The following is an 18488-nucleotide window of genomic DNA, read 5'->3' as shown; positions in this document are numbered from 1 at the left end:
ATGCGGCGAATAAGCTTAATTCACCTGTTCTGTATCTTGGTAAGTGTGTAATAAAATTGCATTCAACTCCAAGCAGCAGCCAAGGTGCACCTCCTCGAAGCCATTCGAATGTCATTAGTAGTAGGCAAAATTTTCACTTTCTCAGCGCTGCCAAGCATACTTCCTTCTTACGACAAACGCTGAGTGAGCGGTGCGTCTTCGAGTAATACTGTATAGCAGGCAGGCCTAAGAAGCCAGAGGGTCTTACGTACGGATAATTGCACCAACTGAACGCGCTTCTGCTGAATCCATCTGATGAGGCTATGGCAGAGACTCCTGCCCTGTCGTGCGTCAAGCAATATGAACATAAGGAAACTGGCGTGCACCCGACATTTGTGTATGCAGCATATTTCGCGTGTGAGTTGATGTTCCGTCCAATGCACGTTTGTCACAAAGATACAGAAAGAGGAACCCTTTTCTTCGAAACACTTGTAATCATGGATATTAATCATGTGCCTATTTCATATGTGTATACCAGAATAAATTTTGGCCTATGACTTGTTTTTTTTTCTTCTAATCCATAGATTTCATTTGTTTTTAAGAAAGAAGGTTTATTGTTATTCATTTTTATTCCTGTGAATGTTCGCATACGGCGGCAACTGTAAAAAAAAAGTAACGTTCCTACACCATTAAGGGGTGATCCGTCTCGTCAAGACGTTCAAATGCTCCCTCCAATATATCTTGATCGTTATAGTTTATTTGGTTTGTATTCATCATTCCTAGTTAGTTACATTTTTGTTGTATGGCGGCCCTCGTTTGCCATAGTCGCGAATACGGGGCCAGCTTAATTCAATTCAGTGCATGTTGCTTCTTTAATTGAAGACAATTTGCCGCTCCAGTGGTGAGAACGACCGCCTACAAATGGCAGCGAGGTTCGATGAATTCGATGGCAGTTCTCTGGAGCGAACAATCGGCTGCTGCTTGGGAATGAAGAAAATTAGAAACAGGAGTGGGCGCTAGTTTACGGTCCAAGTGACAATTTTAGGTGACGCCTTTGAGTGATGACTTTGTGTTTAGTTGACTACACTATATAGGGGTGCTATAAACTTCACTGACCTTGTATTGAAGTTAAGTGGCCTTGTTTTGGCGTTAAGCACATGAAATATATTCAAGTCAAACAAAAATTGATCCACCCAGTAGTGATACCATTTTTTCACAAACTACAAACAACAAGCCAATTGGATGCGAAATACCATTATTATTATAACTATTAAACAACTGCGGAAGCAAATTCGATAGTCAACAAGACAACATTCTCCGTCAAATATCGTGACAAGCTTTATAACGGAAATAACAAAAATGACATCTCTGAAAACGAAAGAATGATGAACAATTGATAAATTGATTTTGATGATTTTGGAAGAATGATGAACAATTGATAAAATTCTTTTTGAGCGTCTTTGGGGAAATTTTACAAAACTATAAGATTTTTTTCTTCAATTTACTTCCACTACTATGTATTTTTGTATTGACCGACGGATACGAATTTTGTTTTCTATTAGAATTTTTCAAGTAGAAATCGAGATACGTATCTGTTGATACAAAAATACATACATCATCATAGCAGGAAGTAAATGGAAGAAAAGAATCTTATACTTGTGTAAGACGCTATACGCCCTAAGACGCTCAAAATTATTAAAAATCAATAGTTCACCATTCTATTCTATTCAAATCTATTCAGTTCCGGCTCTACTCGAATTATTATGTTTATATGTGCATGTTTCCAATCCAACATTGCTACGACAGGGAAACTTGTCTCATCGCAAGCTATTGAATTTGTTCAGGATTGGTTAAAGCATCCAGCATATATGATAAACATGGTCCATTAGGATTGAAGTTTTTGGTCAGAAACAAGAGGTTGACAAATCAGTTTATTAGACCATCAATTTCATTAAATTATGTTGAAATGAGTAAAATCATTTTGTTATTCCCAAGATTCAAATTTGTATAAATAAGCTCAAGACTTTAAATAGGTTTAACGTTCACCAGCTAAACTTCGAATCTTGGAGTTCTTTATTTAGGTACTTCGGAAATTGTTATGTAAACCTAAATAGTTTTTGGGTTTCAAAATAAACCACGTAACATCATGGGGGAAAGGAATTAGATAACTTCAGAAAATTTAACATTTCCCAAAAGCTAATCGGATAGAAATAATTATGAATAATCCCAACGAAATCGGAACTTCACCTCCGCATACATTCATAGAAACCATATTCCGTTGACTTCTACTAATAATATCTTTTTCGCTGAGCTGAGCTAGTTTTTTTTATTTCTCAAGATCAACTTTGAAAATAAAGAAATCATACCGCGATTCCTTTCACCTACTCCACCATTCAGGCACCACTCAGTGACTATGCACTTTGTAGGTACTTAAACAACCAAACATCATCCAATGGCACCGAAATATATGCCCCATTAAAGAGTAGAAATACTTTAATTGATATTAGATTTGCAAATCGCACAACTTCTAGGATAAACTCACGCCGTTTTGGATCTTGAATCTTTTTATTTTTCTTCTTCTTATTGGCATTACATCCCCAACTGGCACATTACCGCTTCGCAGCTTAGTTTTCATTCGCCACTTCCACAGTTATTAGCTACGAGGTTTCTAAGCCATATGATCTTCTTCTTCTTCTTCTTCTTATTGGCATTACATCCCCACACTGGGACAGAGCCGCCTCGCAGCTTAGTGTTCATTAAGCACTTCCACAGTTATTAACTGCGAGGTTTCTAAGCCAGGTTACCATTTTTGCATTCGTATATCATGAGGCTAGCACGATGATACTTTTATGCCCAGGGAAGTCAAGACAATTTCCAATCCGAAAATTGCCTAAACCGGCACCGGGAATCGAACCCAGCCACCCTCAGCATGGTCTTGCTTTGTAGCCGCGCGTCTTACCGCACGGCTAAGGAGGACCCCAAGCCATATGATATTATTATGTTTATCGAATTAATCAAACTGCCACTTTTACATTTTGTTCAACCTCATTATTCTCCATATTTGATGCCATACAATTATGACAACTCGAAAGTTGCAGAAAGTAACAGATTCATTGACCATAAATAATATAAAACTGTGAAAATGCAAAAAAGATAATTTTTGTTATGATTATAGTTGAATTTCTATTTACCAATACTTTCATTTCGTCGTGGATTACTTTCAATTATTATCGAAGACTCCCACTCTATTATGTGACATACATATTTTTGCCAGATTCAATTTTACTTTCGCCGTTCGTCTGTCGGTCGGACGCGATGCCAGAGGAGCAGTGCCCATACCTGAGCATAAAGCTGAAGCGCGCTGAATTCCATTACTGTACTTTCGGTAACATGATGGCCAGATATAGCAGCCAGCAGCAGCAGAGCGGTAGGTCGAACTCGATCCCAATGCCATTGACTGCAGAAAATAAATACAAAATGTAATCTCCCACAGAGACGTAACTCCGGTGTGACTCATTCAGATCTTTGCACGGGTACAGCAGTCGTATGGGAAAGTCTATATTTTCCTCACGTTTTTTTTTCGGTTTTACTGATAGGCTCTATTGTGCTATGTTTTCGGAGTATAAACTAGATGCTCGGCAGTCTGTGGTTCATCTCAAGTACCTACCAACTTTGAAATTGATAAATCTGATCGAGATGTTCCAGTTTCAAAGGGTGGGCAAAGATTCCCCAAATCGAATCGAGAGGAATATTTTGATTTGATGGGAAATCCCAACACGTTGAAAGTAGATGTAGATTCGAAGATGCAGGAAAAGTTTGCAGATTGAATGTTGCTCCATCAGAAGAAGTTAATTGATTTATAAATGACGGATGATGTAAGTGAAGTAAGAGAAAGCGAGTGGCAATTTGAACAATTGGTTTGAAAAATTGCATAATGTAATAATTAAAACATAATGCGCACTCTGAATCCATGTTCTGAGGTTAAAGGAACAATAAACGTTTCTGATTTTATGAAAAAATATTTATAGACACAATTTAAACTGTCTCAATGCTCAATAATTGATTGCAAAAAATCTGGCTTCAAGTGCTTTCAAAAATGTAGCATAATAAAACAAAATAGTACTGTACATTGAAACATTGTATACATAACATACAAAAAAATCATTTAAAATGTTTTATAGTTAAAACGACACTGGGAGAGGTTCCTCCATCACTACACAAAAAGCTATTCAAAAGTCCTTTAGGGTATCAACTCATTATTTAAAATAAATTGTTGGCATTTGATAACTTTTAGAAGAAGGTTGGGGGTTCAAATTTATACAAGGCACGTGGATTCCTTTTCGCAAATTTAGTATCAATTTGTCCATTTCGTGAATATGTGCTGTGCTAAATGTGCTAATAAAGTTATTTAACGAAAAAATGATTCGATTAAATTTTGTTCATGCACACTAGGGTAACTGTACAAGTTTTGGTCATGTTCCTTATTTTGCCAGTTTCTCACATAACTCCAAAAATAAAGCAAATTTCGAGGGATTTATTAGCTCTAAGAGAAGTATTTCCCTCATGCTTCTCCGCTGATGAAACTGATCGATATTTTTTGGAAAATATGCATTTTTCAGGTTTGGCCAAATTAGGTTTAGCCACCGGTACACTTACCCTACAGCAAATTCTAGTTCATATGAGAGCTTGATTCATATTATATGATGTAAAACTGGTAATTGGCAATTTGAAATTCGGAAGAAAATGCTCGTAATTTTACTAAGCAAATATCATACACTATAGTTGACCCAGTAGACTTTGGGTCTGTTCACAAATTACGTAACGGTTTTGGGGGGAGGGAGAGGTCCAACTTGCGTTATACTTTGTTACACCAAAAGTTGGGGGAGAGGGAGAGTACCACCAAATGTTACGCATAATGCGAATACAAATTTATTTTAAATGTTTTGCCTTTCTCGTATACCAAGTATATGTAAATGCTATATGATCACTCTAAAACCAAACTTTTGATAGAAAGCTCGGAGACCCATATTGTTATATACCAATCGACTCAGCTCGACGAATTGTGTGTATGTGTGTGTATGTGTACAATAATTTGTAGAACACTTTTTGGAACTTAGCATTGGCCGAATTACTCGCAACAAGTTTCATTCGACTGAGAATCCCGTCCCATTGTTTGCTATTGAAAATTGGCTAGATTGGACTATGGGATCAGAGGTTATGGCCAAAATACTATTTTCTATGCGTAAAACACGCTAAAAGCACTCACTCATATTTTTAGTTCTTCTTTTTTGCACGAGAAAAGCACCAACACCGCTAGGTGGATTAATCAGGTTTTTTTTCAATCTCTGATTGAAGTAATTGCTGACATGTCGATGAATACGCATCAACCTATCCTACTCACTACCATACTACTCATGATTATCCCATGTTAGGCTTTGTAGTTTTTTACTTTGTATCTTTGTATCGAAAAATCGTTAATTTTCAATGGATTTTTGTCTCATAAAAAAAGTTTGAAGACAAAAGAGTTATCTTTATCTCCCATATTTACCCTATAATAATGAAATGAGAGGAAGACAAATGAGCTTGTCTCTTATTTATCAGAAAGTTTTTTTTTGTGGTAGTGAAATTGCACTTGGTGTTAATTATGAAAAGGCAATATCTAATTGATTTGAATGCATCAAAGTAAGCTTGGTATGAACAACAACGGAGAGCCACCAAAATATCAATTAAAGCAATCAAAGCAATAGTGTTACTGCGCCAGCAGTCAAAGACATGTAGTCAACCATCACGGACTGGATTGACAGTTTATCAGCAGACTCCCGCTTGCCTAGCAGCATGATAATCTCCACAATTCCCATCAGCTTTCGAGAAGGATTCTCATCAGAATCCGAGAAGAATTCTCATCAGAATCCGAGAAGAATTCCCATTGGAATCTCTGAAGAATTCCTTTCAGAACCATCGAAGTATTCCAACCGGAAATCAGATTCCTGGATGTCTTTTGGTGTCGTTGAGGGATACCCTTGCGAATATGTGGGGGATACCCTTCACAATCCATGGAGGATTTGCTTCAGAATCTTGCATTGATTTTCTTCGGATTTCCTCCGGAGTCGTTCGAAGATTTGCTTCGGAATCATTCGGAGATTTGCTTCGGAATTCTTTGACAATTTGTTCAGAATACTTCGGAATCCCTTGAATATTTAATTCGGAGTCTCTCAACGTTTTGCCTCGGAATGATTTGCTCCAAAATCCCTCGACGAATTGCTTCGGAATCATTCGACGATTCGCTTCAGAATACATCAACGGTTTGCTTCGGAATTTCTCGAAGATTTAGTTCGAACTCTCGGGACCAGCGGTTCTCAACCTTTTTCTTGGTGGGTACCCCTTCGTACTTTTGCATTCATTGAGGTACCCCCTGTTTTATCGCAGTAATGAAAATAAGCGTTATTTAGTTACTCCGTGAAAGTTTTCAATTCAAATTAAGTTTATACATCATCAAGACTATGAAGATTTTTAAAGGCTTCCGATCCTATTGATAGGAGGCTTCTGAGTCTCTTGAAAGACGGCTTTTGTATGGAGGCGCTAGGAAGGAGGCTCCCAAATCTTTTGAAAGGAGGCTCCCAAGCTTCTTGACAGGAGACTCCCGAGTCTCTTGAAAGGAGGTTTCCAATCCTCTTGAAAGAAGGTTTTCGGGGCCATTGAGTCTTTTGCAAAGACTTTTAAAGGAGTCTTCCAGGCCTCTGGAATAAGGCTTGCGAGTCTCTTGAAAAGGAAACTTCAAAGCCTTTTGGAAAGGAGGCTACCTAGCCTTTTTAAAGAAGCCTTCAAGCCTTTCGAAGAAGGCTTCCGATCCTCTTGAGAAGGCTTCGTAATCTTTTCAAAGGATGTTTCCGAGCTACTTGCGTTTGGACGATTAACTTCGGAGTCCTTCGATGATTTGCTTCTGCATCCCTGGAACATGGCCTATGAAATCCCTGGAACATTCATGTTGGAATTCCTGGAGGATTTTCGATAGAATCTCTGAAACATTTCCGTTGGAACTCCTGGATTTCATTCTCGTTGGGGTTGCGGGAAATATTCCCGTCGGAATTCCTGGAGGATTCCATTCGGAATCTTTAGAAGACCCTCATTGGAATCTATGAAATATTGCCATCGGATTCTCTGGAACCTTTCCATCAGAATCCCTGGAATGTTTCCGTCGGTATTCCTGGAAGATGGAAGATATCTATAATGTTTGGATCATTCCCGTTGAAATGTATGGAACATCCCTTTTGGAATCCCAGGTGGATTTCCTTCAAGAGGTTGCCTTCGGTAAGCTTGGAGGATTCCTGTTCTCTGTAGATTCTCGTCGGAAGCTTTGGAACATTCCTGTTAGAATACCTGGAGGATTTTTGTATGTGTAAACATTGGCGTAACTTAATGTGACCAGACGTCTGCATTTTTATACTTCGTTTTAAAAATTTATTTCTATCCAAATAGCCTTATAAATAATATTCCAATTTTTTGGGGCCAAAATATATGCGAAATGCACTTTTGGAGGATCCATTTTCAAGCTGGTGACGCAATCCAAATAGGCGTCCTGCGTTTCGCAGGGCACTTGCTGGTCACATTAGTGTAACTACAGGAGGGCTAAGGGAGGGGGTGGGCTTTAGCTTCACCTAGGATCAAATTAGCCCCCCTAAAATGTTTGCATAAGTATTGCACATAAATGAATTCTCTTAATAGATAAACTCCTAATAGAGAACAGGAGTAACAGACTAAATGAACGATCAAACAAAAAATAACTATTTCTGAGATATGGATTGAATGAGGAAAATCTAATAAAAATACTGAACTGCTAATATGGTCTTAATAGTGATGCATATACAATGTTAGACAAAATATTTAATATTAAATATTCTAACAAATACTTATTTTAAAGAGTTTTAAGTTATTCCAGAGATTCGTATTATAATTTTTTTTTAACTAAAACGAGCGTATCAAGAGGTCGTACAATCTTTCTAAAAGATGATTAACATTTCTTTTTTATGCATTTTTTTCGAAAGATTTGTCTGGTCAAGTTCTAAGAGACGAGCTCGGTGGTCTAGAGGCTATCGCTTCTGCCTTATAAGCAGGAGGTCGTGGGTTCAACTTCAGGCTCGTCCCTTTCCTACTTTGTATTTCTATCTTAGCTCTTTCCGTGTTCCACGTTCTACCAAAACGATTCCTACTGTTATAACCTTCCACACAATCCCAAAACCTCCCGTGGCACCTATGAGAGGTCGTAGAGTTATCTGCATCTTTCTTAAGTAGGTGTCCAACAAACCATCCTTCCCCTTCCTAAGCATTCGCAAGGACTTGGCCAGGACAGGTCTCGACTATTGGAGAGTGCAATGTTTCCATCTAAGAGATAGTGATTAGTCCCAAATCAATATCTGAGGTAACGGATGAAAGTAATGCTACTCTCATACAATAGTCTTGTCTTGTACCACCTACGAATTTGTGCGAATTGCTCAATGCTAATGCTAATACAAATAGTTTTAACACGGTTTGGTTTCAGTCGATTAACCGTCAATGAAACAATTAGTTAACCCTACGAAAAAAAATCACAAAAACAAAGAAAACTCAGGTGGTTTTTGAAATCTGAAAGTTTAGTATAACCAAGAAATTAATGAATTCCAACCGTACAACCAACCAACCAACCTGGGTACAATGTATTGCATTGACCGAAGATTGACCGAAGATTTGTCTGGTCAAGTTCTAAGAATTTTGCAGTTATTTCTCGAAAATTATGAATTCCCATTAAACACGCTAGGTTACTTCATATTCCAGAAAGTTTCAGCAAACGCTGAGATTTCAAGAAGAGGTAACTTACAATTAAATGAGAGATTTATAGATCGTATAGATTTATAAAACTCCAGATTATTTTTTTGTTTTGCTATTGTTTTCAAAACCTATCGAGAATTTCGGAAATTCCACGACTTTTTATTTATTTTTTGTCATGAGGGCAGTGCTGACGCATGGAATATCCAAGTCTACTATGGACTTGCAAATTTGCGAACAGTATACATAAGTCGAGCATCGAACGAAAACGATAAATATTCTGTGTTTTTACAGTCAAAAATTTTGACTGTAAGTGAACCCCCTCTAAAATTGTTCCTTAGTTACGCCAATGGGTGTAAAATAGATAGAACATTTATAGAAGTATGTCAATATATGCACTGCCTCGGTGATAACCTGATGCTAGTACATCACACATTGTCCTTTGAGTGTGCGTGATAAAACCGAGCGCTACTACACTTAGCTATTGCAATAGCCATGTACTATCAATTTGAGTCGTTTTAGCAATGAATAACTTAATGAGGTGGTAAAATGTTCAGAATAGAGAAAATAGATCTAGGAGCTATAGCCACCCTCCCCCTTCCTAGGCGTCGTGGCTAGTTACGCCAATGACCTTACTCATGATTTTTCATGAGGTTATGTCAAGTAAACCCGTTATACCGAACATATCTGCCGTTTGCGAATACGAACTGTCGTATTGTTTCCTGTTGAAAATTGGCCTGATCGGACTATGGGATTGGAAGTTATGATCAAAATTCAATTTTTTACGCAGAAATCGCGTAAGAATACCACTCATTTTTTTTAATACTTAACCGAATTGCTTGTAAGAAGTTGCATTCGATGTAGATTTCTGTCACATTATTTCATATTAAAAATTGGCTAGATCGGACTTTGTGCGCAGACGCAGAACCTTGTCCCATTGTTTCCTATTGGAAATTGAACAATTATATGTAGAAGAATTATATTATTCATAGAAACTATGCCCAATAGGGTGGCTCAAATTAGTATGAGAAAAACTTTTTTCTTTTTTTTTCGCTGTCTTTTGCTGTTTTTTGCTTTGCAAATTGTGCTGTTTAACTGCAAATCACTGTTCTTGGATGTTTCTGCATACATCTTTGCATATAAACTTCCAACGAGTTTAGCACCGCCCAAACGTTGACCGATTTGGCTGAAATTTTGTCGAAAAAAAAAAACGAATAAGAGGGCGGCCCATCAAAAAATTTGAAAAAGTGTTTTTTGAGCCACCCTAATGCCCAAAATACTTTTTTAAGCAAAAATCGCCTAAAAAGTGTCATCATTTTTTTTTGGTACTTATCCCTTACTGTTTTTTTATCCGCAAAACATGCGTAAAAATGTCACTCGTTTTTAGTCAAACATCCCCAACCAGTTTCTCATAATGGAATTCGAAAGATATTCAATTTGCAAAAAAAGAGCTAACTGCGGTGGAGGTTGGTACTCGGATTCTGATGGCTTTTTCGCAAACGCGACCTTTAAGTTGTCTTGTTGTGTAGGGGTTATCACGTCTATCTAGAGAGTATGAGGTTGATGGTTCGAGTCCCTCCAAGAGACGTGAATTCTTTTTCGCAAATTTCATATCAATTTGTCCATGGCCCAGTTGCCGAATAATATGCAATTAATTACTGAATAACTGTTGAATTATTTAACGAACCGTTCTGCTGTCGAGACTTTGGTGAAATTTTACAGAAATCGGCAATTTATTAAGTGTGTAGATCTAATAAGACTTAAATCGGTGTAAGCGATTCTAAGACGACTTCTCAAAAGCAATTTGGGGTAGTGAGTTCTGTTTATGTTTGATGTATCTAGTCGCCCGGTGTTGAGAAGTTTGCGGCTTAACCCATTTCTATCTACCACTAGCTTCTCAGAGTAAGTAGAGTGTTTTTTTTTTACTCTTTAACTATTATTTCAACATGACAAAGAATAGGATGCATATTGTCAGAAAATTCCTTTTACACACAATGCTGAATGCTGATCCTATCAAACGATATCGAAACTCGCGAATATGCGAAACTCGATTTTTTCTTCAGTACTCGTAGTATTTATTCAACTCGGCAAGCCTTGTTGGATAATACATCTGGTGGTAAAAAAAAACATAATCTTCATACCGCTTGTTGCATGAACAACTATTTTCACTTCAAAGGTCTTTATAAAACAGAACATCAATGATCACATAATATGGTAAATGTTCCAACAGTGGAAGAATGAAGCACGTTGAAACACTATTTATTTACTCGGAATAATATCGATTTTACTTTTACTTACATTTAATATGAATTTGAAAGCTTTTCGCTTCTATTTTAATAATTGAATGCTTTTGTTGAAAGGGAATTAATTTTTCAATCCTAAAATTACAACTGTATAGACGAAAAAATGCTAAGATATTGCTCTTCCAGAGAAAGCTTTCCTCTTTCCGGTTCAATTTATAACCGTAACTGTCACTTCATACTTTTTCTTTGTTGTTTTACATGGCATTCTACGATGACAACGCCAAAAATCAGGTTTTTGTTTAAGTGTTTCGAATATTTTCAGGCTTGCGGTAGAAGTTTGACAGCTGCGGAAAAACTTTGCGGAATCCGCAAAGTGGAAAATTTTGAAAAGATCCGCAATATTTTGAAAATATTTACCAGTTCAGAAGGGCTATCAAAGATATTGTGACTCGTTTCGTAAACTGACAGATATACTAACTGTTTACCAGTGTGGGTTGTTGCGATTACTTTGTTAGTTTTGAAGCTACGGTTGCCAATAAATCTGATTTATGCTTTATGTTCCATATATAATAAACTAAATATCAACAAAATAGTTGCTCGAGAATGCATACAATTAATTTCTATCAACTCAACTGTTGTGGTTGAAGACTTTAAAATTGCTTCCCTATAATGCAAACTTCAGCACTTCGATCTATAAATATAGTCCATAATCGTCGCTAAACCAAAACTGGAAATGCGCACAAGCGCATGTGCTTTCCACCGGTCGTCGGCGCATTCCGAACACAAATTCATTCCACTGCATCATCATCACCAACACTGCACTGCACTGTTGCGATGTGTTTGGATAAGCTCTAACGATGACGTGATGTTATTATGACTTTCCTATCCTGTCTAAGTTCATTGCCGTGCCATCAGCCTCGCGCCCTAAGAAAGGAAACCGGCGTGCGGCAGATTACTGTCTGTTACATGTGGGAGAATGATCTGAAACGCATCGATGGAATAAAACCCGCCTTATTCCATCGATGCGTTTCAGATCATTCTTAGCCATTGTTAATAAAAAGACGGGAAAATGGAAAACATTGTTTATAATTTTTATCGTGAGATGCCATTCTTTGCTGGACAAAAATAACCCAGGACTAAACATTTATCATGGCTGTAACATATTTTCATAAGCGCGGTTGTCACATGTTAGAACCCTAGCAGCACACATGTTCCAGATGGGTTACTGCAACTCATATGTGACCAGATTTAGTCACAATCAAGTTGCTGCAACCATTTTTACCTGACTTGTGTTGCTCGGGAATAAGTTGCATACGATAAAGATCTCTTGCACTGGTCGGCATTGATCTTCTACGCCATCGGACGCCAGCATTAGAAGGCCAGCAATTCAAAACAACTCAAATTTTTAATCAATGAATGTTATTTGTATGCATGGTAACTGGAAGGCACGTTTCAGATAGTAATAATTATAGAGCCACCACTTTTACATGAGAATCCATACATGTGACTTTGTAATAATTTCCATCTGAAACGTGTCTTTACAGCTAACACAGATACAGATAACACTCATTGAATGAAAAAGAAGGTCATATTAAGCTGGGAGTGAAAATATGTTCTAGTCTAAATGGCAGGATATGTTGATCCACAAACATGATTATTTTGCATAATAATCAGCGCTGGCGTTGAAAATATCTCCGGGGTGTAGGTAAAGATGTTTAATAGAAAAAATATAATTATGTCTGCCATACCTTAAATTACCTAAAATTATAATAAAAATTAATCATGCCTGCCATACCTAAATCAAACGTCCAGTACAATATTATCGCATTTAATCAATCATATAAAAGCACTCCTGGAATTTGAAACTGATAGTTACGTTACATATCAACAGGAGATAGGGGAACTGTTCCGTTTTCCATCTCACTGAACATATATTCATATAATCTCAAAACAATAAATACAGCCCGAATCTTGTCGCTTCTTTTGCTAACACGCGTGCTCACTGGTGAAAAAAATCTCAAAAATAAGAAACAAACCAATTTCCTTTTCATTGGATAAAGTGCCGAACCGTTACCCTACTTTAGATAGCCTAATCGTTAAATGCACGGCATTATCGAGCTTGAGATGGCGAGTTCAATTCCTGGTTCAGTTGAGGGGATCTTTTGGATTGATAATTTTCTCGACATCTCTAGTAATAAGCTTGCAAAAGATTGAGGATAAAAAAGAGGATATTATTAGTATCTATTTTTTTCATTTCATTTTTTCAATGAAATACCCATTGCCTTGTCTCTTTTTTTCTGTTCAGATGTTTGTAATAGTGGTTCTGAGTGCTTAAGAATTCAAATAGTTTCCTTATTCTACTCTTAGGTATTCTAGAGTTTGAGTCATAATTTTACCGAAAATATCGGAAAAGTTTTATACACACTTGACCATACCCCTCTATATGTGTGCACTTGAGTTGCATATGTACTGCTAGTGCGGTTTATGTTTTGAACTGCTAAAACAGAAACAACATCAATGCATCCCAGTCTCCGAGAAAGATGAATGATGTCCGCGCCAGAGTTTGCCCGTTGCACAGTGAAGTAAATCAGTTAGAAACATGGTCATAATTCGAGCAACTGAAACTAAGTTGGTACCTACTATGTGAGATTGCGTTTGAAAACAAACCATAGTACCTGTCTACATTAACATTGGAACTATTGAGCACTTCCGCAGCTATTAACAGGGCAGTTTTTGAGCAAGTTATACAGGAAGAAGTTGTATGCTTATAAAAGGACTAGGACTAGGATTCTGAAATAGGAATAAGTTAGTTATCTATTTGAGACAACATTCCGTCCAAAGATTCCGTTCGAGTGTGAATGTGAAAGGGGTAGTTAAAACAATTTGCAAATAAAATAAGTCACATTTCGTGTGCAGTAATATACAAAACATATTTTGAACACGTTTTATGCATCAAGTGCTGTACTGTGCATTGCTGCCGCAGCAGATGAAATAACATAACTACTCAGACTCTCATAACAACATATGGTCCGGATTTTTGCTTTGGATCATTGCGTGCGGGTACACTGAGCCATGTGTAGCGCAGGGCATAACAAACTAATCCAGTTTTGAGCCGACTGGCTGCTGACAAGACGAGAAAGGAGCGGTTATTCGATTACGAAGCCAAAGAAGATGAGGCTTAATTAGACAAGCTATGAAATATTATATCTGCTTTGATTTTCGTTGAAAACCGGGAATCTGCAATGAATAAGGAAGAAAGAGTTTTTGTTCGACAGTAGCTACTCGTAACAAGTCTTAGGGCCATTCATTCTGCTTTTGCTTTGGATTTGAACCAAGATTGAATATATGTTTAGGCAAAACGTAACGGTTATTCGTTAATTATTAAATATCTTTGTTTTATGTCTCTCTTTTTTACAGTTTGCAAGGAGTGGCTCGTTAGAGAAGATAGCGCCTTAGCTTACCAGCTACAGAATAAAGAAAGTAAGTACACTTTTGGCTATACATATGTTGTTAAACAATGATAAACAGAATTTATTAAAAATGTCAGCAAAACAAATATCACTCAAATATTTCGGTTAAGACTTTAAACTATACAAAAATATTGTTTATTTGTTTTTTTAATACTCAGTCTCCGAGCACTACAAAGGAAACAAGCATCGGAACCAAATCGTTCGGCAAGACTTTCCAACTGCCTTGTCCGAGCAAATCCGGGAGAAGGAAGATGCCGAACGACAGGCTGCGTTGTACCACCAAATGATCAACGAGCAGTAGGTGTTTCTTCCATATCAATATTGTAGCGAAGTTCATAAATTACTTTCTAATCTTACAGGGAAGAAATGGATGCCAAAGTAGCACGCGACATTGCTCAACAGTTGAAACGAGAAACCGAAGTGAAGCGCCGACTGGAAGCAGAGAAAGGTGAAATGTTGGCTCGAAGGCTGCAGGAACAGGCATCGATCGGTGGGGCTAGAAGAGCCCATCGATCGGCCGAGCCCGAACTCGCTTTTCCACTTCCACCGAGAAACCATCCGAAACCTGTATCACATCAACAGCAACATCAAGTACCTGCAAGACCTCCCTCCATCCATCATGCGTCTCCTTACATCGCCCACTCACCACCTGGACCACCAACTTCCTCCGCCATCGACTCAGCAGATCTGCACTATGCATCACTCGAACTAAACTCACCGAAGCGACCTCCTCCGCACTCGATGTTTCAGAATGGTCGAAACCCTTCGGCGAATATTTACCAGGAAATCTCACACAACCCACCATCGAACTACAATCGTTACGATGAAGATGAAGATGGCTACACCAACATAAATCTCCACTCGCATACCCCGGAAAAAAAGCAACCTCCCTTCACCAACAACCCCCGGAACGGTTCATCATCCGTAGACATTGTAGACAGTATCCGGCAGTACGACATACCCTATGACGGCGACTACACCTATCAACTACCACCTCCTCCCTCGTTGAACGACATCACCGGTCATAGTCAACGGTTTTCCAACCAAAGGAACAGCCATCCATCCGAAGCGTTCAAGTACAATAACAATGTCACAACTGAGGACGACTTCCAGAACAACTCTAACTTCAACAAAATATCCCCGGAGAAAATAGTTAGTCCTCCATCCTTGGGGGGTGCGCTAGCCGGAGCTTACGGTGGACCCAGCCGAAATTCGCGAGCGTCGGCCATCAATTACAACGTTTACGATGACGACGACATCGACGAAGCCCTTGCTCAACCACTGCCATCCAATCACACCCCGCAGCTGAATCAGATAGGGCTACCGCCAATGGGTGCGGATCTGGTATCACCATCGAGCACTGGGGCCAGCTCAAAGTATCACAGTAATGCAAGCCAAACATCGCATCACCACCACCATCACCAAAATCCGCATCTTTATCAGAATCATCATCCACATCACGCCCAACAACTTCAGCAACAGCAGCAGCAGCAAGAACAGCAACAGCAAGCTGCAGCCCACCATAGTCAAGCTCGGGGGATATCTCCCTCACACTCCAAAAGCGGAAGCTATGAGAAGGCTGATCGGATACGGGCGCTGAAGGAAATTGGATTGCCACCGGAGGAGATACAGGAAATCGACATGAGGCTAGAGCAGGAGTTGAAGGACGAGGTGAGTTCCGTCGGAGTAGCGTTACTCACAGCTCGGAGCATTTTGTTCACTTGTTTTCAGTTCGGTTCAGTTATGATTTTCGATTTGAGCGGGTCCGTTTCTAGTGTCATGTGATGCATTCGATTGTCATGACTAGAGGCAGACTCGTTTAGGTCTAGGATCGTTATCTTCAGTTGGTTTTATGATTTGAATGGTGATTTGTTCTTCAATAATCTATCAAAATTGTGGTAAATGTTTTTCTGTATAGTTTCATTTTTGTCCAGGACTTATGTCTTATGTTTAGCTCGAATTACATCTTAATAAATTATATTTTGATGAATTTTGCTCAACTTGGTATCAACAATATTGAATCAAACTTACTTAATCTGGGTACAAGAAGTATTGAAAATTGCGCATAGTAATTTATAAATAAATGAAATAGGGAACAACAATATGATATCACGCATCAAATGCAATTTGCTGCAAAAAAGCTATTTGAAATCAAGAACAAAAGTTGTAACTTAAATTTTGTGAATTCTAGTTCAATGAGAAAGCTTGGTCTTATTTGAAATTGCTTGAATTGTAAAGAACACACACAAAAATGTAAAGAACACAAACAATTGTTAAGAACACATAAAATCTACATAAGCTCTCCATGAATAGTGCTCCAGCCAGATTTTTTATGTTAAATTTGGGCTTTTGGAAATGGGTCTAGATACACATAAATATGGAATAGCCCGCGGAATTTATTGCACAATAGCCTTAAGGTCACTCCTTACGGAATCCAAGTTTCAAAGTGCTCGCGTTCTCGGGGGCACACCACTCGATACGAAGGCAGCGCACAACTGTCATTTTTGTTGATCTAGCTTGGCTGCGTCGCAGCATGCGTGAAATGATAAAAATGACAGTTGTGCGTTGCTTCCGTATCGAGTGGTGTGCCTTCGAAAACGCGAGCACTTTGAAACTTGGATTCCATAAGGAGTGACCTTAACAACTTCAAACCATCCTAAGGGCCGATGCCATCGTAGCGTTTTTTCAAGGTACCCAGCATCAAATGTAGTCGTGAACACGTATACATGTGCATTACGTCATTTGATTATGAGTATCTTGTGTGAACGCGGCGTGCACGCAGCTTAAAAAAAACGCTACGTGGACATCGGCCCTAAGCAGGCCCTACCGGCGTGTGGAGCACTTTTGACACATTTTTCAGGTTTTTCAACTTTGAGAGACTCAGGTGATGGTTAATGGTTTTCAGTTTTTTTTCATACACACACATACACACGCACATACATACACACAGACATCACCTTGATTCGTTGAGCTGAGTCGATTGGTATATAACACTGTGGGTCTCCGAGTCTCCTATAAAAAGTTTGTTTTTGGAGCGAACATATAGCCTTTACGTATATTTTGTATACGAGAAAGGCAATATCCTAGTACTTTTCTATGGTTATGTATGCATGAAATGCAATGGAAAGCAGCGTCATTTTTAGCGGTTATTAGTGAAAATTTAAACAAAATTTGTTGGTCATCGGTACAGGCGCCAATCTGACTGATTTCATTAAACCACTTGCTAAGGACGTCTGTCATAATATTAAAGAGAAATGAGAAGACAGGTGCTGACTGGTTGACGGTCCAGATAGAAGTGAACGATGATTTATTCGTTTCCAACCTCGGAAGCACGAGGTTTTTCGGTTATCGTCTGTTTGACGTTTGTAACAAAGTATTATCATTTTACAGGTATATACATTTTTATACATTCATGGTGTGGGTGACACAACAGCTGTTCCCCTTTTAATTAATACATCAGTATTCGTATCCGTATCAGAACTTGAAATTATCAAATATAAACAAAATCATGTTTTTTCAAATTATCAAATTTACAAAATCGTTGAGAACTAAATTCATTTAAATAATTCACTTCACTGTAAAATTCACTTCGAACTTATTAACTACGAATAAATGAAATCTGGATCCTCGATTCGCTTACGGATCCGCTTCGATCGCCGTGGATACACGTTCGGCAAGTTCGCCAAAGTCGCGTTTCGCTTTCTGGCCTTTGCCGGAACCATAGGGAATCCCCTGAATGGTTCATCATCAGAGCCGCTTCCAGCGTTGACTTCTTCGGTGTCCTCTTCGTGTCGTTCTTCAATTCCAGTTCGTTCTTCGACCGTAGCATCTCTACTACCCGTACCGACTCCCAGCCACACGTTTTGTCTCGGCTGCGGAGTTTGCCCCTTGTAGCACCTAAGCTGACTTCGGTGGGCCATGGTGAGAGCGCTTCCAATTGCTATCTGAATTCCATTCATCATCATCGCTGTCATCGTCAGCCCCCGGAATCGTCGAC

At 38.6% G+C, this 18488-nt stretch overlaps 1 protein-coding gene across 5 annotated transcripts in view; it reads left to right on the top strand.

The window, feature by feature from the left end:
* Positions 1-18488, top strand: part of LOC134212913 (probable serine/threonine-protein kinase yakA) — a 52927-nt gene that overhangs the window by 24591 nt on the left and 9848 nt on the right. For all 5 annotated transcript variants that reach the window (XM_062691244.1, XM_062691243.1, XM_062691242.1 and 2 more), the window contains 3 exons: positions 14439-14501; positions 14650-14788; positions 14851-16162. In XM_062691244.1, the coding sequence (XP_062547228.1) occupies positions 14775-14788; positions 14851-16162 (1326 nt within the window). In that variant the 5' untranslated portion in view covers positions 14439-14501; positions 14650-14774. The remainder of the gene's footprint in view (positions 1-14438; positions 14502-14649; positions 14789-14850; positions 16163-18488) is intronic.

The sequence above is a fragment of the Armigeres subalbatus genome, chromosome 2 (genome assembly GCF_024139115.2).
Source record: "Armigeres subalbatus isolate Guangzhou_Male chromosome 2, GZ_Asu_2, whole genome shotgun sequence".
Taxonomy (NCBI): Eukaryota; Metazoa; Arthropoda; class Insecta; order Diptera; family Culicidae; genus Armigeres; species Armigeres subalbatus.
This window is presented reverse-complemented; position numbering and strand designations above follow the sequence as displayed.